General features: G+C 35.2%; 7 protein-coding genes and 1 long non-coding RNA gene across 16 annotated transcripts; 3 read left to right on the top strand and 5 right to left on the bottom strand.

The window, feature by feature from the left end:
• Nucleotides 1-7: 7 nt before the first annotated feature.
• On the bottom strand, nucleotides 8-473 carry LOC145728034 (uncharacterized). The gene is made up of 2 exons (XR_014177982.1): nucleotides 337-473; nucleotides 8-273 (listed from the first exon to the last, which is right to left on the bottom strand). It is a non-coding gene; the product is annotated as an uncharacterized LOC145728034 (long non-coding RNA).
• Nucleotides 158-2243, top strand: LOC145728017 (sorting nexin-7-like). 2 transcript variants are annotated; one of them, XM_081977944.1, is made up of 5 exons: nucleotides 158-295; nucleotides 350-628; nucleotides 689-853; nucleotides 1065-1562; nucleotides 1622-2243. In XM_081977944.1, the coding sequence occupies exons 1-5, from the start codon at nucleotides 158-160 to the stop codon at nucleotides 1958-1960; spliced, it is 1419 nt and encodes a 472-aa protein (XP_081834070.1). In that variant the 3' UTR covers nucleotides 1961-2243. The 2 variants fall into 2 exon arrangements, with proteins under 2 accessions (XP_081834070.1, XP_081834069.1); XM_081977943.1 differs by having other exon boundaries at nucleotides 1613-2243.
• A 1918-nt stretch (nucleotides 2244-4161) lies between these two features.
• Ifrd1 (Interferon-related developmental regulator 1) lies at nucleotides 4162-7737 on the bottom strand. Its single transcript, XM_081977946.1, has 6 exons — nucleotides 7478-7737; nucleotides 5712-5973; nucleotides 5456-5657; nucleotides 4914-5402; nucleotides 4632-4859; nucleotides 4162-4574 (listed from the first exon to the last, which is right to left on the bottom strand). Exons 1-6 carry the CDS (start codon nucleotides 7506-7508, stop codon nucleotides 4497-4499), a joined length of 1290 nt encoding a protein of 429 aa, XP_081834072.1. The 5' UTR covers nucleotides 7509-7737; the 3' UTR covers nucleotides 4162-4496.
• A 299-nt stretch (nucleotides 7738-8036) lies between these two features.
• Nucleotides 8037-9321, top strand: beta4GalT7 (beta-1,4-galactosyltransferase 7). 2 transcript variants are annotated; one of them, XM_081977954.1, is made up of 4 exons: nucleotides 8037-8282; nucleotides 8336-8759; nucleotides 8811-8957; nucleotides 9013-9321. In XM_081977954.1, exons 1-4 carry the CDS (start codon nucleotides 8174-8176, stop codon nucleotides 9230-9232), a joined length of 900 nt encoding a protein of 299 aa, XP_081834080.1. In that variant the 5' UTR covers nucleotides 8037-8173; the 3' UTR covers nucleotides 9233-9321. The 2 variants fall into 2 exon arrangements, with proteins under 2 accessions (XP_081834080.1, XP_081834081.1); XM_081977955.1 differs by having other exon boundaries at nucleotides 8136-8282; nucleotides 8341-8759.
• A 149-nt stretch (nucleotides 9322-9470) lies between these two features.
• On the top strand, nucleotides 9471-24277 carry omd (integrator complex subunit 5 omd). 3 transcript variants are annotated; one of them, XM_081977921.1, is made up of 15 exons: nucleotides 9471-9614; nucleotides 9764-10000; nucleotides 10055-10247; nucleotides 10302-10427; nucleotides 10485-10720; nucleotides 12228-12363; nucleotides 12419-12498; nucleotides 12553-12700; nucleotides 12758-12913; nucleotides 12966-13472; nucleotides 13610-13815; nucleotides 13870-14157; nucleotides 14209-14520; nucleotides 14575-14818; nucleotides 24078-24277. In XM_081977921.1, exons 2-14 carry the CDS (start codon nucleotides 9773-9775, stop codon nucleotides 14797-14799), a joined length of 2841 nt encoding a protein of 946 aa, XP_081834047.1. In that variant the 5' UTR covers nucleotides 9471-9614; nucleotides 9764-9772; the 3' UTR covers nucleotides 14800-14818; nucleotides 24078-24277. The 3 variants fall into 3 exon arrangements, with proteins under 3 accessions (XP_081834047.1, XP_081834045.1, XP_081834046.1); XM_081977919.1 differs by having other exon boundaries at nucleotides 10055-10427; XM_081977920.1 differs by having other exon boundaries at nucleotides 9478-9614; nucleotides 9693-10000; nucleotides 10055-10427.
• LOC145728015 (uncharacterized) lies at nucleotides 15132-20157 on the bottom strand. 5 transcript variants are annotated; one of them, XM_081977935.1, is made up of 7 exons: nucleotides 20003-20157; nucleotides 19779-19880; nucleotides 19228-19472; nucleotides 16359-16835; nucleotides 16039-16308; nucleotides 15822-15986; nucleotides 15132-15766 (listed from the first exon to the last, which is right to left on the bottom strand). In XM_081977935.1, the coding sequence occupies exons 1-7, from the start codon at nucleotides 20040-20042 to the stop codon at nucleotides 15491-15493; spliced, it is 1575 nt and encodes a 524-aa protein (XP_081834061.1). In that variant the 5' UTR covers nucleotides 20043-20157; the 3' UTR covers nucleotides 15132-15490. The 5 variants fall into 5 exon arrangements, with proteins under 5 accessions (XP_081834061.1, XP_081834062.1, XP_081834064.1 ...); XM_081977936.1 differs by having other exon boundaries at nucleotides 19228-19460; XM_081977938.1 differs by having other exon boundaries at nucleotides 19564-19880; nucleotides 20003-20049.
• On the bottom strand, nucleotides 16894-19215 carry LOC145728011 (uncharacterized). Its single transcript, XM_081977929.1, has 2 exons — nucleotides 18798-19215; nucleotides 16894-18739 (listed from the first exon to the last, which is right to left on the bottom strand). Exons 1-2 carry the CDS (start codon nucleotides 18901-18903, stop codon nucleotides 16947-16949), a joined length of 1899 nt encoding a protein of 632 aa, XP_081834055.1. The 5' UTR covers nucleotides 18904-19215; the 3' UTR covers nucleotides 16894-16946.
• Nucleotides 20298-21925, bottom strand: Ctu1 (Cytosolic thiouridylase subunit 1). The gene is made up of 5 exons (XM_081977952.1): nucleotides 21759-21925; nucleotides 21359-21709; nucleotides 20873-21061; nucleotides 20617-20821; nucleotides 20298-20566 (listed from the first exon to the last, which is right to left on the bottom strand). Exons 1-5 carry the CDS (start codon nucleotides 21801-21803, stop codon nucleotides 20304-20306), a joined length of 1053 nt encoding a protein of 350 aa, XP_081834078.1. The 5' UTR covers nucleotides 21804-21925; the 3' UTR covers nucleotides 20298-20303.
• Nucleotides 24278-24690: the final 413 nt, after the last annotated feature.

The following is a 24690-nucleotide window of genomic DNA, read 5'->3' as shown; positions in this document are numbered from 1 at the left end:
ATAAATAAAAAAACTAATTATTTTTATTTTATAAATTAAAAACAATTTACCTAAATGTTTTAGTTTTTACTTTATAGTTTACAGTGGGAGTGGTGTACAATTGTAGTGAATGATTCGTCCTTGTTCGAAAATTTATATTACTTGATTGTATATTACTATGGAAAGCAATAATTCTGCTGTGTTAAATGTAGTCTCACAACCCAAAGATGTTGCTATATTGTCGAAAGAACACTCCAAAGACCTTGACCACTCTAGCCTGGCTAGCGAGGCAACCTTTGATAACGACAGTTCATTAGTATGTTATTTTTACAAAGGTGTTAATTATTCTGAACCAACCTGAGTGTTGTAGGTGCAATCACCCAGCATAGAAAGCTTTTCTAGCATACACGATACTGAAAACTTTTCCGAACTGAACATGGACGAAAGCTCCTTTAACGACCTCTGCATTAAAATTGACAATCCTGAAAAAAATCTGGAAACCATGGAGACTTATATTACATTTCGAGTAACAACAAGAGCAGCTAGGATAGAGTTTTCAGATCATGAATATGTGGTTCGTCGAAGATACAATGATTTCCTGTGGTTGAGGCAAAAACTCATAGAATGTCATCCATTCTGTATTGTCCCAGTAAGTAATTTTTGTTGATTCAGTTCTTTTAAAGGTTAACTAGGAGTGCTATACTTTTAGCCATTACCTGCAAAACACTCTTTAATAGGTCAACTGGATAGATACTCCAAGGATTTTATTCTAGCCAGGATGAAGTCTCTTAACATATTTATTTCAAGAGTTTGTCAACATCCGATACTCAGTTGCAATGAAAACTTTAAGATATTTTTAACTGCCAATTCTGCAGTAAGTATATTGCTATTAGGTTAGAGAGTAAAAGTTAAAAAATGCTTTAGACAAAATGTCAGTCTGCAAGGCTGCCTTAGCAGATGTGACTTTTGGTTAATTAATTAGTAGTTTCTGTGACGTCACATTTGAGAAAGAGCTTTTACTTAAACTTTAAACCTCAACTGACACTTATACAAACTTTCACTTAATTAAAAATGTGTTTTTTAAGGATTTTGCCACCTTCAAGAAAAAAAGAAATTCAATATCCAGCACAAACACCCTCACAACTTCCAACAATACTGGCAGCACTACTTCAGCAAATGTTGTACTAAAAAAGCGCCATTTAGAGTTTGATAAAGTGAAGTCTTATCTCACAATATTAACAGATAAATTATCATCAATTGAGAAAATTTCAAGTAGAATTAATAAGGAGAGAAATGATTTAATACTGGAAATAAATAATTATTACCCTATATTTACAAAATGGGCCAATTTAGAACCTCAGCTCTGTACAATGCTCGAAAATATTGGCAACGCCCACGAACGCAGTGTAGCTGCTCAGAGTGCCTTAGTACATAGTTACAACAGCAGCTTGGGGACGCCAATGAAGGAATTCTTACATTATGTTGAAGTGGTTCAGGAGGCTCTTAAAAAACGAGAGGCCTACCAGTATAGTTATGAAACGTCAATGGAAGAGTTGAATAAAAAACACTTTGAAAAGGATAAGGTAAAATCAGACATTTGGCGTTTTTGAAAATATTTTGTGGTATATTACAGCTGATCCAGCTTTCTCAAAACCATCCAGGCCCTCAGCCAGCCTCAAGCAGTTTTGCCTTATGGAAGCAACCAACTAATGATGATAAGCTAGAAAAATTAGGAACTCACATTCCTCAACTGTTAAAAAAAGTCGAAATGTCCCAAGACAACTTGGAAATGGCTAATGAGTATTTGCGCAGTGATCTTACTTATTGGCAGGACGAGAAGAAGCAGTGCATCAAAAAAATACTGTTAGACTTTGTTAATAAGCAAATTAATTATTACGAAGCAAACGTAAACGCCTGGGAACACGTTACCAATGAAATGAAGAGCGAAAATGTAGCTAGAAAAGGTACAAACACCAAATGATATAGAAAGAACTTTGTTTTATGGTAAGTTAAAAACTTCAGATCTCTTTATCCACATTCCATTATTTATGTATTTATTGTTGAGAATTTTAAAAGATATTTTTATTGTTATTGTTTGCATTTTCACAGTTACTTGTCTGCTGTTTTCCCTCTTTTGATTTTAAGATCGTGATATTATCATCTTAATATTTAAAAGTAGAATGTACGGGTATTGCTTAAAGTTATACAATCATTGATTACTGAGACATATTCAAGAGAATAAAATATTGTTTATTTACAACAAATGTAGCCTATATTATACTCGGCCCTGATGTGAGAGTAATTTTTTATTATGATAAATGCTGTTTATTTTTGTCTCCTTTAGGCTCCTCTTCTAACAGAATAGTATGCCAGAACTGGTTGATTTGTGTCAAAATTTTTCCTACCTTCAACACTTTTCTTAAAATTTAGCTGTATTTACAGTGTGTTACAAATTTAATGAATTAGCATTGCTATCTCCGAAACTATAGTTGAATAAAGCTTTAGTTAAACGGGGGCAAAGTTGCGCATTTTATTCCTTAATAATTTGTCACAATAAAAATCTTTCCATTACATCTGGAGATATCCGACTAAAACCGAAAAAGTCCTTTCCTTTAATTTTTTTTCACCACTTAATTATCTTAGAAAATCCCTGACACTTTCTGGAGGCACCTTTTTACTCTATTCAAGAAAATAATTTTACTTTTCAGTTCTTCAAATACAACAATTTTTTAAACACGGACTTAAACTTTTTATTTCGTTAGTTAGTAGCTACAAACCTGTACATGCACTGAATACAATTATCATTTGTAAAAATTTCTGTATTGGTAAAACAGCTATTCCTGGATATGCAACAAACCTGAAACTGGGTTTCGCAATAGCTAATGAACCACTTTATGATCTAAGGCAGTTAAGATGCATTTTGGAAAAAGTTGTAAAGGTTGGAAAAAGTACCTTTGCAATTTTTTGGGGTGAATGCATTTGCAAAATGCATTTTTAACTGCTTAGAATCATAAATTGGTTCATTAGCTACTGCCGAACCCACTTTTACCTTTGTCGGAGAATCAGAAAAAAATCTGTTCAAAATTTTTGTCAACAACATAAAAAAACTTTACTTTGTGGATGCGATTAATTATATTAAGGATCTACTAGATACTCTGTCTACAATTACATTTAGGTGTTTTCATCCTTAAAAGCCTACTCAAAGAGTTGCAGGCCAAAAAGTGACCAAAGTGCTCTTTTTCAACTAGTTTTTAAGGTTAGCGTAACTCTTTTATTTGAGGAATTATCAAAAAGTGTTAATAAAGAAAGTTGTAGCAAAATTGCATCCTCTACAAGATTAGATTTAGCTTGTTTCTATCCTTAACGCCCTCCTTAAAGAGTTACAGGGGAAAAAATAACAGAATGCACCAAAGTGCTACTTTTTCCTACAATTATTTACTATACATATAATAAAATGTGCAGCTTTGCCACCATAACTAAAGCTCTTATCTACTACTAGTTTCTGAGATAGCTACGGTAATGCATTAAATTTGTAACATCCTGTAGAGCGTGCACTCCAAATTGGTTCTGGAGTGCAAAACAACCCTGGAAAAGTTGGCCCAAAAGAACGACATACGTCTCGTGTGGGTTCCGGGAAATGAAGAGGCGGATCGACTGGCAAAACTCGGCACTCAGAAAGTGCCAGTTGGTCCAGAGCCGACTGTGGGGATCGCCAATAGCAGGGTGATCCAGTCGCTAAAATCTTTAGCCCAGCAGCTGTTTCAAGAACGCTGGGACTCCGCCATAGAACTCATCAGTGGCCCCTCAGTCAAAAATACGAAATACCTGCTGGAACAAAACAGAGAGAACTTAAGGACGGTGACCGGCCTACTGACTGCCACTGCCAGCTGAGACGGCATGACACATCTTAATGTAGTGTCCATCCTTCACTCGTTCGCGGACAACATTCCTGGGACAGTCAATAATGACGCCTAGGGCAATCAAGGAGCTAAGACCCTAGCAAACTGGTTGGCTTTATAAAGTCGACTGGACTGCTGTAGACTCGGTGCAACAACCGGGACGTGACGGGCCTATATAGGAGGCCTATATGTTTCTGGGGCGCTGCCCCCCGGTTTGCCAAACAAACAACAAACAACCCTGTAGAGCTTGAGTCTCTGGGTGGTTTTTATAAAACAACAAACATAATACAAGTATGATTTTATTTAAAAACATTAATTATTCTCATGAAAACAATTTTAATTACTACATACTCATACTGCTGAGTGCAATTAATGAACGAAATTCTAATTTAAACCAAATAAAGTACTACTAAAACCGTAATTTCCATAATCAAAACATTTCATGAATCATGATAAATTAGTTACAAAAAAATCTAAGGGGAGCAAAACTCGACCTATAATATTCAACTAGACATTCACTAAAATATTTATAATTAAAAAAAAATCATTAATAGTCGGTTGATTGTACCCAATAACTACATAAATTAAAAGAGTATATGCGAAAAAATATCTGGTGGCTTAAAAGTCTGACCGCTTATCCCGGTTTTTGGCTCTTGATAGTGTTCGGGCCTTGTCATTTGCAGCATTTAATACCTTCTAAAAAAAAATAAACATAATTTCAAAATCCTTAACACTGGATTGATTTGAACGAACCCTTTTATTTCTTTCCATTTGGTTTTGAGCGTATTTCGGTCTTCTGGTATCCTCTAGTGATGTTTCAATTTGGAATATATCTTTAATGAGGTCATTTTCGATTAGATGATGATTAATACTGGGACCCAATATGTTGCATAATGTTTCATACTGCTTTCTTTTCATCCACGTATCTAACATTAAGACTTCTTTGCCGAATTTTACCTGAAGCTCTGATGTTGTGTCTTCCTAAGGTAAGATTGTAACAAAAAAAGTTTCCAAGAAGATTCAATAAAAAATTACCTCAATAAACTGCAAGATATCTCTAAAAGTTGCTCGTTGTTGTTTTCTATCTTTTTTGGCCCTGAATTTTTGTGAATCTGTTGCTAGTTGTTTCAATGTATCAATTAAGTCAAGAGCAAAATCATCTTCAAAATCATCATTCTCTTGTCTACCAATTTCATATACCAACGCCAAGGCTTCTCCAGCTGCCATTCGTACTTCTAAATGCGGCGATTCCAGTAATTCGGACAACTGGTCCAGAGTAGGTAAAGACTTGGAGTTATTCATCATAGTGCCGATATTTCCCGGAATTAACATGGTAAACAGTAGGGCCCAGGCGTTCAAAGCTGCGGCGTGTAATGCACCAGTTTCTGTTGTGGTGTTTGGTACTGATCCGTCTCCTTTCAGGTAACTACCAGAATATATTGACTCCAACTGTTGCATCAGTAACAGGTTTTCACCAATATCGCCGCAAGACAAGAAAGACATGTCTCCAAGAGCTTGACAACACTGCAAACAGAATTTAAAACCAAAAATTCTAATCAAAAAAACTTAAATCTTACATGTGCCCTGACTTTAGGGGAAGCGGAATTATCGAAAGCGATGGTAAGTAAAATAGGCTTTAAAATTCGGCATATGTCTTCGCCCACAGGGTCTGTACCCAGCTGTACACAGAGCACAGTAGCCAGTTCTGCCGCCGCGCATTTTTCATCAACGCCACCTTTTTTAAGACTCCTTTCGATGCAATCGTTTAATGTGAATGTTCTATAACCAACTCCATTAAACACCAAACTTACCAATTAATAATAAATAACTAACCTCTCTCTAATGTAGGCTGGCATATACTTTTTGATTAAACCTTTGGAGAACAATTTCAGACAGTTGGTGCGTCCTTGGGATGATTTCTGCGATAGTCCATCTATTAGGTCGGTAAGCTTGTCTTCAGATTGGTCTTGGGCCAAATCTTCAGGTTCGTTTCCGTCATCGACGCTGCAATTTTCTGAACAGTTGCTCAGTACGCTCATGTTATCATTTGGATAAGAGTCATCGTCGGAAGTTTGAGCTTCTCTTCCACTACGATCTAAATTATTACAGTTTAGTTAATTAATACAAGCAGAACTTCAATATAGTCAGTCAGTCACATACATCTGTCAGGGTCCTTCTTACCGCGCTTTCTAAAATACACTTATTACTACTGTGAACCTCTATTAACACCCTGTAAGGGCTAGTAACCACCAATTTTATAGGTTAAAGCCTTAGTTACAGTTAAACTAATTTTTATTACCACAAATGTTCTGTTAATTCTCATAATTTATTCCTTTTTTGTAAAGGTGTTGTCACTCTTATCACACTTCTTTAGTCTTGAAAATTGATGATAAAAAAACCTCTTATAGACGTTTTTATGTGTTTTTAAAGTCACATAATAGAATGTTTTAGATTATGCCAACTAAAATAGAGCTCTGACAGCAGTTAGAATACAAGGTTGGAGGAGAATGTTAGAAAGAGGAAATATTTCATCTCAGTGCTTACTGTTGAAGAGCAACTCAACTTTGGAACCTTAGAAATTTGTTGTCAAGAAAATCAAACAATTTGGGGTGACTTTGCTGGTACTTTGAGAAATATTATCATTTTATGTACAATCTTCATCTTTTATTCCAATTTTTTTAAATGTAAATATTCAAAAAACATTTTTAGATTTTCAACATATTTCAAACTCTAGCTTGAATTGTGTTGAATGAGAGAGATAAGATGCAGAACACCACAGTCAAAACAAAACTTAGCCTGAACTATCTTTAATGTAGTTAATGAATAATATATTTGTGCAATTGACTGTGATAATTGTTGTTGGTGTTTTCAGCTCAGCAAATTGTCCAAAAATATTTGAACCATTTTATTTAATTACTTTTAGTGATAACCATGCAGACAAAAGTAGTTCAATGCTACTTATATCAGGTGTTTGACAACTGAGTAAACAGGAATTTAGATGCTGACTGATACACTCAAGGTTAAAAAACATAGGGTCAGGCAACTTTTTGAATAAAATTTTAAAATTAAATTTTTTTGCTAGTCTAGGTAGGCAGCTTTTGGCAAGTAAATGCATATAGGAAATTTTCCTTTGTTCCAAAAACTGTGTGTAGTCTATTTATAATTGCATACAGTATCTAAGTGAAAACTGAAATTTGGTTCTCTAGTGCTTTAGGGGCAAAGTTCTGTACACACACATTCTATATTTATTACTATACTATTACCAGTAGAAAATCCTAGGAGATACCTACATTAATGCACTTTTACTTTTCAATGTTATGCAATAAAAACATATGGAATTTAATGAAGCATTAACAAATATGTTGCAATAATTCAACATCTAAACTCTGTGTATAAAAATAATGAGTCAGGAATCTGTATCAATAACACAAAATTAAAAATATTACTCCAATAATGGGGGCAGACTGCCTGAAAATAAGTTTATGACCTTGGACACTAAACAAGTGGAAATTCCCAAATAATAGATGTTGAATCCAATTTAAACGTTTCATAGGGCAAAAGAGTTAACGTTACGGTATATAAAGGCTAAAATTACTTACCAGACCTTCCTTTTTTCTTTCCTTTGGGCATATTTATGAAATATTTAAACTAAAACCTTCTCTTTAAATTTACTAAACAAAATCACTAAATTCGCACTTGATCAAGAGGGTATACAGTTTTTTCTAATGTTTTTTCGATTGCAATTTCTCACTTGGCATTTAATTTGGTTTGAAACTTGATCGAAACGCAATAACATGTTTTTTGGTCGGACAAGTTAGGATCAACTTCAATCGTTGCCAAAAGACACCGATTTTATGGCAATCGATTACGAATTTTTGACGCTTGCGTATGCAAAGATAAAATAAAATCTGAATACGGACTATGCGCATTGTTGTCTTTCATATACCAGAATACAAGAAAAGAAGAGAAGAAGAGTAAGAAAAGTAAAATTAAAACAATAAATTCCAAGAAATAATACAAACATCAAAAGATATCAAAGCTGTTTAAATTCAAAAAAAGCTTTATTCTGAAATAAATTTTGTGTAGTTTACTCAATATTTGAATATTTTATAAAAAAGGGTTATGTTCACCTTGACAACATGACAACCTCTATTTCTATTTACTGTTTAACACTTTGACAGTGCACAAGTATTTTTTTCATAGCAACTTTTTTTTGTTTAAAAAAAAATGTAAACACTGGTTTAAAATCTAATTAATTAATTATAAATAATGCTAAATGACAAGATAACCAGATTATGCGTCTGTCGCGAGGAACGGGTTTATCTTTTAATTCCTTTTTACTTTTAATGTTAATGCTCATGTTTTGTAGTACAGTATTTCTCAGCTACAAACTACTCACAAATGGTATGGTGCTATTTTCAAGTTTTTCGGCTGTAATAGAGCCTCTAACTTTGTAGATCAGTGCTGTCTTGAGAAAAACGATCTTGCCAAGTATGATATTGTAACTCCCAAAGTGAAGAAACAACTGGCAACTAAACATAAACTGGCAGTCCTGGTTCCTTTCAGAAATAGGTTTGAAGAACTTCTAGTGTTTGCTCCATACATTGATAAATTTCTAAATAACCAAGGAGTGGACCATCAAATATTTGTACTGAATCAAGTAGATCAGTACAGGTTTAACAGGGCTTCTCTTATTAATGTTGGCTATTTATTCACAAAGAATGATTATGATTACATTGCAATGCACGATGTTGATTTGCTACCCTTAAATACTGAACTAAAATATTACTACCCTACTCAGCCTTTCCATTTAGCTGCTCCAGAACTTCATCCCCGTTACAATTACAGCAAATTTATTGGAGGGATTTTACTCATCAATAGGTCAGTTTAATCATAATTATAGTAACTCACACTGTAATGTATTCATTTCAGAGAAGACTTTGCCTTAGTTAATGGTCTTTCTAACAGATATTGGGGTTGGGGTTTGGAAGATGATGAATTCTATGTAAGATTAAAAGATGCTAAACTAAATGTTACAAGGCCAGTAATCACTACTACTAACAGAACAAATACATTTCGGTGAGAAAAATGGATGTTTGTTTATAAAAACCCCATAAACTAATTGTTTTAACAGACATATCCATGGCAAATCTAGGAAGAGAGACACAGTAAAATGCTTCAATCAAAAGGAAGTGACGCGAAAACGGGACAGACAAACTGGGTTGCATGATGTAAAGTACAGAATTACATCTTACAATGAATTGGTAGTGAATAAAGCTCCTGTTACTGTTTTAAATATTGTTTTATACTGTGATCGAAGCAGCACACCTTGGTGTGACTGTGATGGCAAGTAATCTGTTGTAAAACATGGAGTCATTTTAAATTTATTTAAAATTTTATTTATATGTTGTATTAAAGTGACAAATATACAAAGTAGAATATGTGGAATTTTTTATTAATGAGGAATAAAAAAAATAACTTACTGTGCTATAGATAAGAAGAAATTGAAATGTGTATGTTTATTCTGTTAGAATACTCGTTTTCTTGTTTAAAGATTTTTACCGCTAGAGGGCTTATTTATAAACAAAATTGAGGAAGAATTTAGAATGCCAAACTAACCTAAAAAGCAATACAGTGTTTGAAACGTAAACAAACTAACAAAATTTATTTTGAAAATTTTAATATTTTCCAGTTTGTAGTTTAATTCAGACATATGTTCGCAAATAGAATAAACGGGTAAGTTTTCTCTTTATGCTGCTACTTATGTTACATTGTATTTTTTATAAATTCATACTTTCTGCATCTGTGTTCTAGCTTATCAAGTTAAAACTAGTAGTTTGCAGCCTCAAAAAACTGTTTATGAGATGATAGTCGTAATTTTCTAGTCCCAAAACATGATGACACCATCGGCAGTAGTACGGAATATACCACAGCAAGACCTGCTTAATGAATTGAAGACTTTTATTGCTGGGACACATAAACAAGACAAACAAAATTCTGTTGAGCTCAATAAAACTGCTTTGATTTTGCTTAGAAAGCTACCAGCATGTAGATCTGCAATATTTGAGTATTTATGCAAGGTTTTTGATACTGCAGCTTATAATTACATTCAGGCTCTGGAGGTAAGCATATTGGGTAAGGCAAAGGGTTTTCTGGTCTTTTCACACAATTTTCAGACTGAGATAAACACTGGAAAGCTGCCAATTCCACCAGAAACTGATGAAGTTATAGTGGCTGAAGTACATACTGCTTTAAACACTTTGATTACTGAGAACTCAATTGCATGGGCACCCACTATAAGTACATGGTCACTTGAGTTATTAGGAGAGATTTCCACTAGATATTCAGGGAGGGCACACATCTCATCAAGTAGTATTTATTTTAAAAATCAAGTTAATTGTTACTGTAATTTTGTACTTGAAGGTTTGAATGAGACATTGCAATTATGGATGGGTTGCAGAGCAACTAGGACTCTGGTAGACATCAATACTAAATGTCTATCAAGTCTGATGCATTCAGACACTGAAGCTTGTATTAGTGCTCTCTTAGGTAGTAGCTCCCAATAAGGTTTTCATCAGGCATATTTCAACCAAAAACCATTTTTAGATACATCTGTGAAACATTCACCAAATTTTGATTGGGTGGTGGCCCATGTGGGAAGTTGCTTTCCCAATACAGTTATTACAAGAGTTTTATCAGTGGGATTAAAGGATTTCACACAAAATAGGTCATTTGACCAAGTGAGGAATTCACCAAAATTAAAGTCAGTTGTGGGTATTTTGGGGCATTTGGCTGGCAGCCATGCCAAAGATATTAGACAAGCCATAATTGAATTATTTATTGTAAGTATACAATTTTATTGTTTTTTTTGTTGATTTTAATTGATAATAAAAGTATAGCTTCATATTGGGATGGATGGAGATATATAATCTTTGTAACATCTTGTACTTCACTCAATTGTAACTTCTTTCAGTTTACAGTTTTTATATGACCAACCAATCAATTTTTATATACCAACAATTAAACAATTCTATAAAGGTTTAAAACACTTGTAGAGACAAACTCTGGCATTTTTTAGAATGTTCTCAGTTACATTTACAGGTCTCTTGCATATTTAAAATTGTCCTAGAGGCATCTGGCACTAAAACACTGCTAGAGCCTTCTGGCACTTTTTACAAGGTTCTCAGTAGCATTTAGAGGTCTCTGGCACATTCAAAATGGTCCTAGAGGCCTCTGGCACTTTTTAAAAGGTTTTTAATAGCATTTAGAGGTCTATGGAACTTTCGAAATGATTTTAGAAACCTCTGGCAAGTTAAAACAGTTATGGGAAGGTTTAAGACACTTGTAGAACCCTATGACATACACAAGAATGTTCTCAGTAGCATTTAGAGGTCTCTTGCACATTCAAAATGGTCCTAGAGGCAAGTGGCACTTTAAAACACTGCTAGAGCCTTCTGGCACTTTTCAGAAGGTTCTCAGTAGCATTTAGAGGTCTCTGGCACATTCAAAATGGTGCTAGAGGCCTCTGGCACTTTTTAAAAGGTTTTTAATAGCATTTAGAGGTCTATGGAACTTTCGAAATGATCTTAGAAACCTCTGGTAATTTAAAACAGTTATGGGAAGGTTTAAGACACTTGTAGAACCCTATGACACACACAGTAATGTTCTCAGTAGCATTTAGAGGTCTCTTGCACATTCAAAATGGTCCTAGAGGCATCTGGCACTTTAAAACACTGCTAGAGCCTTCTGGCACTTTTTAGAAGGTTCTCAGTAGCATGTAGAAGTCTCTGGCACATTCAAAATGGTCCTAGAGGCCTCTGGCACTTTTTAAAAGGTTTTTAATAGCATTTAGAAGTCTATGGAACTTTCGAAATGCTTTTAGAAACTTCTGGCAATTTAAAACAGTTATGGGACGGTTTAAGACACTTGTAGAACCCTATGACACACACAAGAATGTTCTCAGTAGCATTTAGAATTCTTCAAAGTGGCTCTAGAAGATGCATTTTGGACACAAAACTGGTCTATACTCTATATAAGACGACACATTTTTTTTTTACATAACTGATAAAAACATTAAAATAACCTGACATTTATTGACCTGTCAAACTCACAATAACTGGTACTCTTATGTTATAAAACACGTTCAAACTTTGTCCAATGGACCACAGCTAGAAGTGACTGAATAGAGTATACATACATTTTCAAACCACTTAAAACTTAAAGAATAAACGATAGGTCTTTTTTCAACTATAAACGGCTTCATTTGACCAAAGTAGGCTACAATAGCTAGCTTTTAATCATTAAAGTCAACTTATTTTGATAGATGTAACATTTTGGAATATATTTCAGTGGTGTATCAAGGAAACTTTTGAAGACTCAGATTTGAGTCGTATGCAAAAGAAAGCTACTGTGCCATACATTTTGCAACTGGTCTACTTATCCACTACTTTATTGTCATCTATTTGTAACGAAACCCGAACCATTTGTAAGTAAATTGTATTGATGATCCCAGTATTGTAACGTGACAATTTGTCTTCTAGTAACGGTTGACGTAATTGGAAAATTGAGTCATTTTACTGATGAGTGGGTAAAATATTTCGGGACACCTGAAGCTTTAGAGGTGTAACACAACTATTTAAACTTATTTTATCATTGCTCAGTCCAATTTTTTTAGGATCATATTATTTCCTTGATATTAAAATGCCAAACTGGAGGAGTGCAGATACTAAATTTAATTTTAAGTTGCGCGCAGGTAACCAAGTTGAAAGGCTGCAATGATGCAATGAAAACAGACATTCGAGAGAAAGCTATGGAGATACTAGGTTTTGACGATCAGATATGACACTCATTTGCAATGACTTTAAATTTTTTTTTCCCAGAAACGGTTCTTCAAGATATGGAGGATTCAGTTAGGCATGGTGAGCCTGTGGAAATACTGACTTCCTGTTCAAAGAGTATAACTGAAATTAATGAGATGCTACTCAGTTCAAACAGTCACGTATCAATGACAGCTTTTCGAATTGTTCTGTTTTTAGGTAACTTAACTGTTGAATTGTAACCTTTTAAGGTTATAAATTAAATTTGCAGGTCGTATTAATTCTCTAGTCTTAGTTCAATCAGTGACGTATTTACTAGAGTATGCCACAAACTCAGATCAGTTGGCTTTAGCTGTGAAACTTTTAACCAATGAATTGGTTGACAAAACTCCACCAGCTTACGCGGATAAAGGAGGTCATTTTTCGGTGGTTTTAGAACAAATTTTAAGCAGAAACATTCAGAAATTCTCGCACTCGAACGAGGAGACTTTGGACTTGTCTCAGATGTGGATCAATTTATTGACTTTATTGGAATGGCAGAAAAGCGGTAAAGTGGCTTTGCTTAACTCTCGTATTATCGGCAGAGCTTTGGAGGAGAATTTTACCAGTTTGACTTCCGTGTTTGCCAGCGAAGTACACCATATGCATATTATAGCGGATATAGTGGATAAAACGGAAATTCCTTTAGGGAATCCATCATATAATCCACCGATTAAAGTTATTTTGAATTTAACCCAGTCTGCTGTTAATTATTTTTTTGCTTGCTGTGCTAGTGATGGTAAGTTTGGTTTAACTCAAAAAATGAACAGTCAGTAAGTCACTTTAAAAATAATAATAATAATCTTGTGGGAGTGTTGTTCAGGCTTCTGAGAGACATCCTGTAAATTATTTGTTAAGGTTGCTCAAATTTTTAAGGAACCACTACAAAACTGAGAGGTTGCCAAAGAGCTTGCCGCATCTTGAAGCGCTTATGTATTTACTCCAAAGTCGCGAAAGTATTAGCGTTAAGGGAATTGTTGGAACGTGCACTGTTTCGTAGCGATAACGTTATGTTTGGAGCTATAAACACGGTGGTGCATGACAATAGTGAGAAAATACTTTTGAAGCAGAATAAAAACATTGTAGGTGCACTGATTTAAATTCAGCCTGGACTTGTATAACAAATTTTCTTGCAGAATAAAACAATTCCATTAACGAAACACTCTACGGTCTTTAACGGTGGAATAGTCGGGTCGGGAAAGAGAAAAGCATTTGTGGATAATAACGTGGCTGCTGATGTTGTGGCCTCCAACACTGCTGAGCTAATTTCAGTATTAAAAGCTTGCTGTTCTTTGCCTGAAGATAATAAATACTCCAACATATCTCTGGACAGTATGACTCTCCTGTCTTTATTGCTAGTACAATTTGTTAGTCCTGACGTGATGTACAACGGATTACCTTGGCCCGAAGAAGAGTTTTCTAGGGTATTAACACCAGCTCAACAACGCTACTTAACTGAGACTGTTAAATTTCAGGTTACAATTGAGCGGGACTTGTTTATACGCAGGATATTTACCAACGCCCCTTTATTGTGGGATTTGTTGAGTTTTGTAGCCGTTTACAGGCCTGCTTTGTGTTACTGTTCGGTACTGATTCGGGCATTAACTGCTACATTAATTCATCAGTGGAAAAGCATGGGCGATCAGAGCAAAGACTCACGAAATGAGAGTTACACGTCCCTTTTGGATACCACTATTAAAGTGATCGACGTGATGGCTTTGGGACAGTTATTGCCTCCTCCTCTGTGTCATATCAGGGATGTGCTGTCTTCGTTACGCTGTTTTGAGGTGAGTCTAGTAGCAAAACTAAACAGAAAACTGAGAAAACATTTTGCTTTTCAGATTGTCGACATTTTGCGCGACTGCATCTGGTGTTACATGCGTGATCACATTCCTTCCCCTGCACTGTTCGGTTGCGATAGCAACGGAGTACATTGGCGTGACCCTATCACAGCCAGACCACCTGAACGTTATACAACCACCTTAAGGATCATAATGCAAAGAAACATAGACAGTCTAGGTCATTTGTACTCTCAAATGTTTATCAATATTCCCCGCCATGAATAGAACAACCCTACCGGATATTGTAAGTTATTAAATCATTTATATCATTGTCTATATTTGATTATTTATTCGTCAGTTAAAACAAATACTTTAAATAATTCCTACAGCCAGGGTATCTATTTATGGGAGTTTTCCACAACACTGCATTTTAAACAATATTGTACTTACTACAGTATGCGAAATGCTGTTCTGAAATGCAGGATTTCAAAGTTTAAGTTTTTGGACTTTAACTGTTTCTGCTATAAGTTTTCTTAGAACTCTGTACTTAGTAATTTCTAATACCCCATCTTATCTTCCCGTATTAGAGATATCGGCAATTAAATATTGGATGCATATAATTTCAAACCGTAAATTTATTTGGAGTATACCAGAAAAAAACTTTGAAAATAAAACTTATACATAAAAAAACTAATAGTTGTAACGTCTTTTATAAAATTAGTTAAAATTAAGAAGACTGGACTAAATAGATAAGTAAATATCATATGAATCTATAGTAGTGTTGTCAGATTTGTTATCGCACGTTCCTCAACCTTAGTGCAAACTTTTAGACTGTAGAAATCCATTTGAGCTACAATGCAAACATGTGTTTGATACTGACACATTACTTTAACGTAACAATAATACTCAGTCTTGTTTACACAGTAATAGTAAATCACACACAACACAGCCTCGCATTCTCAAACTCGTTTGACACTCAGAAATCGTGTAAATTTACGTCTAAGTTCTGGAACTCCGGATCAGTGAGCAATTTCCATCTATACCCTAAGATCTGCGATACTTCTTTTTCCACGGACTTGTAGGATTTGCTGTTCATTTTCAACCAAGAGTAGAACTCCTCCGACCATTCGGGGCTCATTGGCCAATCGCATTTTTTAATTACGGCATCACAACGGACGTGTAACCATTTTAGGTTGCGACTAGTGTAGGCGATCAAAAGGACTGTACTCGTTGATATTTTTTCAGTAATAATCTGAAAACAGTCCTTTGATGTGTCTTGAACAAGCTGTTATTTAAAAAATACTCACCAGAGTGGACAAATATTTGCAGGATCTTGTTAGTAAAACGAGGTTTTCGTCATTTCTATCCGCAAAAGATTTGGGCATGTGAAATTCCGGAATGTTCAGATGGCCGTATGCCCTTAAATCATCTTTAAACAAGTCAATTGCTGTGATCAGCGTGTCGGCCTTTACCTACAAATCCCTTCTACTACTTTTCCTATAAAGCTATTTAAGTGTTATTTACCCCAATTAAAGGAGAGTCGTATACAATGCTTCTAACTGGAGCACCCTCTTGCCAAACAACGCTCTTAAACTCTTTACTTTCCACTTCCAAATGTACACTAAGGCTATGATTTAAAGATCGTACTTTCTTCCACGTTCCCGGCGGTATCGGTTTCAAAAACCCTTCTTCAGTAGTGTATCTATTTTGCACTATATGCAAGTGCTTCAAATTGGTAAACGCCAACAGTTCAATTAAATCGTTTCCCAAGTTCTGGGGACTAATCCGCAACTCCTAAACGAACAAACTTCAAAGCGCCACTCGTCAACGTCTAGCAAACTTACAAACAAATTCAAAAACACTCCAATATGAAGTATCTGATAGGGTGTTTTTGTGGTGTTGATCATGCTCAGTTTCCGCAAAGACAAACAACAAGTTTCGCACACTTCGTCCAGTAAAAATTGCGCTTCATAGGGTTCCAGCATCAAATCCACCAATTCCAAGGTACGCAAATCTTTCAAATTTCTCATTAGTCGTTTCAGGCCTTCTAGTAATTTACCACCAGTTCCGAATAATCTCACTCGGTCGTCGTCATCTTCCGAATTCATGTCACACGGAAATGTGAATTTTAAATGTCGAATGTTGTTACCGACTCCAATCACTTCGTTGCCTTTCTTGACTTGTTTTTCAATGTACCAGGATAGAATGTTCATAAACTCGTACAAGTTTGAAAAGTTGAACATGGGTTTTATGATTAGGGTTTTGATGTTTTTGCCGATGGATTGTAAGCATAAAGACGTCCTGAGATGATCCAGAACGTACTGTAATATAAATATATAATAACAATACAAGAATGCGATAAATTAGTTTCAACATTAGTTATTGTAAATATATGCATTTATTATCACTTAACATATTACCAATTTTAAAAGCTACTCAGACGTCATTTTTGATTTAAGAAACTTAATAAGATAATAATTGTTCCTTGATATAGCTAAGTCTAAGGGTGTATGTCCTGTAATATTTTTTTCATTCACCGACGCTCCGGATTTCACTAAGTATTTGACTACTGGGAAATGTCCTTCGTGAACTGCATAGTGCAGAGGTTTGTATTTTTCTTGATTTGAAACGTTTACATCGCCTTTTCGCTGCACTAACATTTTAACTGATTCTTTACTGCCATTTTGACTGGCAAAGTGAAGAGCGCTCCATCCTGCTGCGTCCTTATCTTCGATACTGGCACCACGATCAAGAAGCTTTTGTAGTAATTCAACGTTTCCAATTTTAGCGGCTAAATGTAAGGCTGTTTGATTACGTTGTCCTTTTAAATTTATATCAGCTCCGTTCTCTATCAAGACAAAGGCCATTTCTATAAGTGAATGTTTACAAGCTAAATGTAATGCCGTGTTTTGATTTTTGTCGATTGCGTTTACGTCTGAGCCATTTTTCAATAAACGTAGAGTCGTTGTCAAGTGATTATTTTCTGCAGCTATGTGTAAGGCGGTTTGACCCACAGTATTAGTAGCGTTAATTTTAGCCCCACTTTCTACAAGATTACAGATAATTTCTTGGTGTCTTCCTAGAGCAGCAGCATTGTGTAGAGCAGTATCACCTTTATTATTCTCGTTGTTAATTTTAATCTTAAACTCGTCTTGCAATAACAATTTAACTAGATCGCTGTGTCCCTTTTCTACCGCATAGTGTAAGCACGTATTGCCCATATTATCTTTAGCATTTATGGGTGTACCATACTCCAACAAAAGCTTAGCTACGTCCACATGACCGTGACATGCTGCCCAATGCAAAGCCGTCTTTTTATCTGCACTTCTGCAAACGAAGCTTGTGCTCCTCTCCAATATCACTCTAGTAGCATCATAATGCCCATTTAAGGCAGCTAAAATCAAGGGCGTCATTCTAGATCTATCACGTTGAAGTAAATCGGCTCCGTTTCTTAGCAGTAAAGTTATTACGTCTTTGAAACCTCCACATGAAGCCCAGTGCAAAGCTGTCCTTTTGTATTGCCCCCCATCATTTATAGCAGCTCGTTGATTCAGTAACACTTCCACCACAGGCTTGTGCCCTCTTTTAGAAGCATAATGCAATGCAGTATTTTTCTTATTATCTTTTAAATTTACGTCTGCACCACATATACACAACAACTTTACTATGAACAAATGACCGGTTTCAGCGGCGGCATGTATTGCTTTTCTTCCGTCTGGTCCTATTGCTTTGTTGATAACTGCTTTACCAAATCTACAGTGCAGAGCAACAGCTTCAATATCCCCAATTTGTACGGCTTTATACAAGTTTTGGTGAGGTTTAGGATCCGGTGGTTTGTCAGGCGTTGTTGGTGTTGGTGTAAGCTCGCTGATTACTAGTTTTTGATCGATTGTTACTCTGCTTAGACAATTGTCCAAGTTATCACAATGAGGGGTTATTAGAATCAACTTGATTGAATTTCGTTCCACCAATATACTTAGCAGCTTTTTTAAAATTGACTTATCAGAACTTAGCTGCGCCTGCTCCACTACTTCACATATCAAAACAGGACCCAAGTGTGAAGACCAATCACAATTCCGTTTGATAAATTCAGAAAGCCGATGCCATTCAATAAAGGTCTGATTGGTTGGAATTAGGTAGAGGCAGTTCTCGTTTGATGCCTCCTCAGTCAGATTCCGTAGTATTTGTAGTAAAAGTACGGTGGTAGGTCTCGGATCTGCAGTTTCTAAAATGAGGCAACTTTTGTCGGGGTTTGTTAGAAACGCATCCACTGATTCGGTTACCGAAGTACTGAATAACTCCAAATCGGATAGGAATGTATGCGATATACTGCACAAGTCTGAAGTTGTCGTACTCATGGTACAATCGGTTAGAAAAAGTGATAACCATTACCACATTAAAAACAAAATGAGCCGTTTAAATCCCATTCTCGCCTCAAGTGGGTGTTCACCTTGAAATTCTTATCGCAGCGATAAATTGTTATTAAGTATCTTTGTTCTAAAATAAGTATTACTTCATAAATGCAACCAGTTTTAATACATCGATTAGTTGGCCTGGGGGAAAAACCGCCATATTAGAAATTAGAAGTTCCTACCCATAATCAAAGCATTTCATATGAAAATGTTACAAATTAATTTAAAATTTGGAACAAAAAAGAACAGCGTTACCGTCATTCACTAAAAAACAGTATGACAAACAATACGACAGACTTACCTGCCAACCTAAGTAGTAATTAAATTTGCTTCTTGTTAAAGTGTGATCCTCTAAAACAAACTGCCTCCATACATAAGGTAAATGAAAAGCCCTATACCAATTAGTGCACACGCAGCTAGCGTAGTACCGTTCTTTAATGGAGAGGTACGCAAATACTTTTTCTAAAAGTAAGTCGGGCAATTGATCCCATTGAGAATACTCATCATCCGCCAGAGCCTTTTCCTGATCAATATCTATAAACATGGCTATAAAATAATATGGCAGCCATTAAAATTAATTCAGTCTAGTACTGCAGAAGCATGCAAACACACTCTGTACAAAATGAAAAACACCTACCACAATATCATGATAAGGGCACATAAAAAATAGGAAGTTATACGTGTGTCCCAGTACACTTTTTAGTTTTACAAAGTATGAGATGGCGCTGCAATAGAATGTATATCTATAAATTAACCTTAACAGAATGAAAGTCGTGTGTCTTGTAACACTTAACTGAAATGGAAATGAGTCACACCATTGGAGAAACTTCCCTACATTAGCAACCCTAATACCTTCATTTCCAGTGACAGGTTTACCCTTGTACATGTCGAACCACTCTTTTTTGCTAAACGCATGGTTTCGGTCAGTTTTTGCCAGTCGAGCTTTGCAAACTTCTAAAATGCAATTAAACGTATTGACGACATCTTGAAATGTATACAAAACTTGCTTTAAAATAAAACTATTTTTTTTGTCCTGTGGTAGGTTTTTTCATTTCAACCTAAAACGAACTACCTACCTTCTTCATTTTCATCCACCACCCAACCCCCTGAATTCATGTTTACCACACAATTCTGGACCTTTACACAAATAAATCTGTTGGTGTAAACGTTTAGAAGTTAAATAACCGGCGAAATAAGTTTGGCCTAATTTTAGCGGTCAGCTAATTATAGAACAATCAGTTCCGTGCTCCGCTGTTTGTATTTTTGGTCCATTTTTTCAGAAAAGACTATCTCTAATATTGATCTAGCTAGGTTAGCCAGCTTAGAGGAAAGTTGAAATTAGAATATAAATTTAAAAAAAAAACTACAATACTGGCATTAGGTTATATTGTCTGATTTAGATGAATTACATAAACAGGTAGAATTTTTCTTGTCTTTGCAACCATTTGTTTTGCTTTCATTTTCTTGAAGTATTCTTTTAACTTTACTGGATTTCCCAATGCCTAACCGTGGTAAACCTTTGTTCAAACCTTCTAACAATATACAAGCTTTACAAACTTCCTGGGATGAGACATAATTACAGCGTGTACATCTAGTCAGAGTTGGAATTTTTGCAGTTTCATTCACTTTAAGATTTTCACCTAAAAATCAGCACATAAAAATTGCTCTTTATTAAATTTAAAAGTCCAACCAGACTGAATAATATTCATTATTACTGCAGGGTCAATTTTCTCAAGATCTTTCAGTAAAACCCTGGCGTGGCCGCGATAAGCATTTGGAGCAAATACACATTCAGTGGAAAAATACACCAACTTTCTAAAATATGCGTACATGACTATTTCCTTTTCAAATGTGTATTTCAAAGGTTTTACTCGTGGTATACCATCTCCACTATCCTAAAACACTAATTTTTCACACTGCACTTTAGAAATGTTTAAGAAACTCACTGTAATTATGGCAGTACACCTATTTAACCTCGCTAAGTCGCCTCGAAGTATATTCATAAGTACAGTTTCAGCAATATCATCAGCATTATGCCCAGTTGCCAAGTAATCCACTTTCAGTAAGTTGGCTCCTCTATCAAGTGCCTGTCTGCGAAATACTCCACAGAAAGTGCAGTTATTTTTTCTTCCTATCTAAATTCCAGTTGATCAAAAATTTAAATTATGCAGAATTAATGAAAAAGTAGTATTTATTATTTTTTTGGCTTTTAAACCAAAATTCTTCTTTGCTTGTTGTCCAATAAGCAAGGATTATAGACTTTTCTGTCAAATAGGTACAGTATCTTGATATAAAGTTAGCTCTTAGCTGCTCTATGTTAAAATAAATAACACTAAATGTACTTTACAATAGTCAATTTTGTTTTAAACATTAGTAATATGTCAAAAAGAAAATGTTATACAAATCACTTTCAATGCAAAAAATATTCATACCTCTGCTACAATTTCATCCATAGTCCAACCATACAAGTCTTTATAAGACATTATTTTCAATGGCATATCATAATCATCTCGATTTTGCTTCACAGTATCTAGGCTATCATCACGATAGCCCGTGATCCCTTCGTCAATAGATAACAACACTAAATTCAAACCATAATGGTACTTTTCGTTCAAAAGCTTCAGCACATATGCCAGAACTGTGGAGTCTTTTCCACCAGAGGCAGCAATAGCTACGGTGCTTCCTGGACGGAAAAGTTTGGCGCGCTCGATTGTAAAATGGATTTCATTCTCAAATGCTTCAAAGAAGCACTCTTTGCATAGTGTGTCCCCTGTTTTAGGCCTCTGTACATAAGTGAGGATAGTGTTTAGGTAATGCAAACTATAAACTTACCTTTAGAATTGCGTTTTTACCGCATTTTGTGGAGCAAACCCTCATGACAGCGGTAAGTTAATTTTCTAAAGGAAGCCCTAAAAAGAAAAGGTTTTGTTTATGTTGATAATCATAAACACGTTTTTTAGGTTAGGTTAGTCTCTGTTGTCAGATGAAAGTGTTAGGTTAGGTTGCTTTTCGGTCTGATTCTGTCAGTTCATCCGGTTGTTGACTAAAAACATGACGTCATATTATTTTGAGATTATTAAAATTCTGCCTGCAAAATTTACGATTAAGCCCGAAGTGTCGAGCTAACTGCTATTTAACAAAACAAGGATTTACTTTTATTTTTATTGTCTGCGAGTTTTTCTGATACTATTTAATAATCAAATAATGAAGTTACCAAATAACATTCGAACTCCATACCATGTCAAATGTCACTGATTAGGGTCAATTTTTTTCTTGTCAATCTGTCTGTCAGTTTCTTCCTGGTTAGGCGGCCATTTTAGCTTTGTTTGGTGTTGAATTGTCCAAATCGGTTAAAAAGCTGCGATATTTAAAAATTTGACCGGGATTAACGCCCAAAATCATCTTTTAATATCGTTGAACAGGTAAGCGAGATAAATTCATTACATCTGCATGTTTTTTTGTTGTTTTAGAATAGATTTTTACACAAAACCTCCATTTCCGTTTATTGTAAAGTTAAGTAGGGTCTCAGTGTTTGTAAACTTGTATTCAATTTAGCTTAAAGACCGGAACGTAATGTGATCAGTATCTTGTTAAATTACTGGTGCGGAAATGTGAGTCCTGTTTTCATTTAACAAGATCTCTGTTTCTGGTTAATAATTTCAAACAATTATTTTCCCAGAGACCTACATGTAGGACTGTTGAGGAGATTTAAAGAAAAAAATAGGGGCCAATTGGATTTGTTTCTGTATGCAATCAAACTTTACTAAAATCTGAATTCAAGTTTTACAGTAGTAACATCATTTTCAATAGCATAACCCATTGACTGTGTGATCTTTTAAAAGTTGGTATTTTGTTGTGTATGATGAAGATTTAAATGGTAAATTATCAAAAAAATAATAATTTCATATAACTACATATTGAGTCCTCCATAATGTAGTAATATCTAAAATTGAAACAAATATGACTGTAGGTACTGATTAAGATAGCAAATTTCAATTAGTTAAGCAGATAGATTAACTTGGATATAAGATCCTGTTTTGTATGAAATCACAACTTATTTACCTAGTTTTTTTAATTGTATAATGTTGCCTTTCTAGGCACAATTCAAAATTACTATTTAATGATGACACAATCACAAAACACTTGAAAATCTTGTTTTGATGTGTTGTGTAAAATTTTAATTATCTACCTTGTAACAGCACATACACATATCAACAATGTGGATTATTATGATTTAGTTTGATCATACAAGAAAACAAAAATCTACTTTTCAGAATTGTTTTCAGTTGTATCACAACTCAAGAGTAAAAACAACTCATTTAGGCAAACACAGTGTCCTGACCATCTAATCTGGTATCCCCCTAATCTTACAGTACCACACTTGTCTTTAATTGGTAATTGCCACTGCATCCACTCAAGTATTTTTATGACACAGATGGCAGTCTGGATATGAGTGTTTTTAAGGGTGGGCTTCCTTAGTTTCAAATTACTCTTTTACTGTGTTTAAAATTAAAAGGTTTTTGAAGGCAAAAGTTAAAGATTAATTAGTTTTTAGTTAATATTTATATTAGAACAGATTTTAGGGTGTGGTCTTAATAGCATGGTGAAGCAAATAATTAACAGGCTCGATGACTTGCAAACGGAAGCCCAACCTTAAAGCCAAGCACTTATTTCAGTCCCTTGGATGCGGCGCGAGTACCGTATCTAAACATAGTACCGCATTGTGGAACGTTGTATTGGTTGTTCCCTGGTTTACAAGTTGTACGTTCTTACGTACATTTCAATGTTTTATTAACTGTCTTATGGAGATAATTGATTGTTTTACTTAAAAGCTAATAGCTTATCAATTAGATTGGTCTAGTTTGTGGTGTGTAGAAACGGATCAGTCGGATAAAGAGAAAACCGACCCGGTAATATAACTCCTAATTTGTACACAAATCAAGTACATTTTCTTCGTTGACCGAGATTTTTCCACATTTTCTCAGTAGTAAAAGGCCGAAGACCTTAGGTTGACGCGTGTGAAATGGGGAAAACTATACGTAACAGTACAAGAAAATTTATTAAACCCAAACATATAATCGGTGGGTGATTTAACATTATTTCAACACAGACGCGAACTAAAACGTTAACGTTGACGTCTGTTTTTTTCAGAAATTGGCAAAATGGACACTGAACTTCAACCGGCACCTCCCCACGAAAATGGATCCAAAATAGAAGAGAGCACCTCAGAGCCAGCGACATCTACGGCTGATTCACTGACCAATGGAAATAAAGACACTGTTACAAATACTCTCCCAAAAGCGTCAGGAAACCGTAAAGCTAGAAGTCGATCTCGTACACCTCAAAAGAAACAGAAAGAAGATAAAAAGGAGGAGGAAGTATCCAAGTCATCACTGACGGTAATTGAGGAAAACGTGAATGGTCATGAAGTGTCAACTCTAAGTTCAGAAGCAACTAGTAATGGTCAAGAGGATGTCATTACCACAACTGAAGAACCTGAAGCAGGTAAAAGTGACGGCAAAAGCTCAAGACCAACAAGAAAATCTCCAAGGATAACGACAAAAGAACAAAGCGAACCTAGTGAAACTGACGATAAACCTGCTGAACCTATGGAGCCAGAGTCTGTAACCTTTAGTATTGATTCAGGAAAAACAGTTGAACCTGTAGAAATGGATCCTTTGATTCTAACAGATGAACCAGATCCAGAATTGCAGTTTGATGAAAATTCTGACATGGAGTCTATGAAAGGATCACCAGCTCAGTC

Source organism: Ips typographus, linkage group LG4, assembly GCF_016097725.1.
Source record: "Ips typographus isolate SLU linkage group LG4, UJ_Ityp_2.0, whole genome shotgun sequence".
Lineage (NCBI taxonomy): Eukaryota > Metazoa > Arthropoda > Insecta > Coleoptera > Curculionidae > Ips > Ips typographus.
Note: the sequence above shows the minus strand (reverse complement) of the source record. Positions and strands in the feature narration are given on the sequence as shown.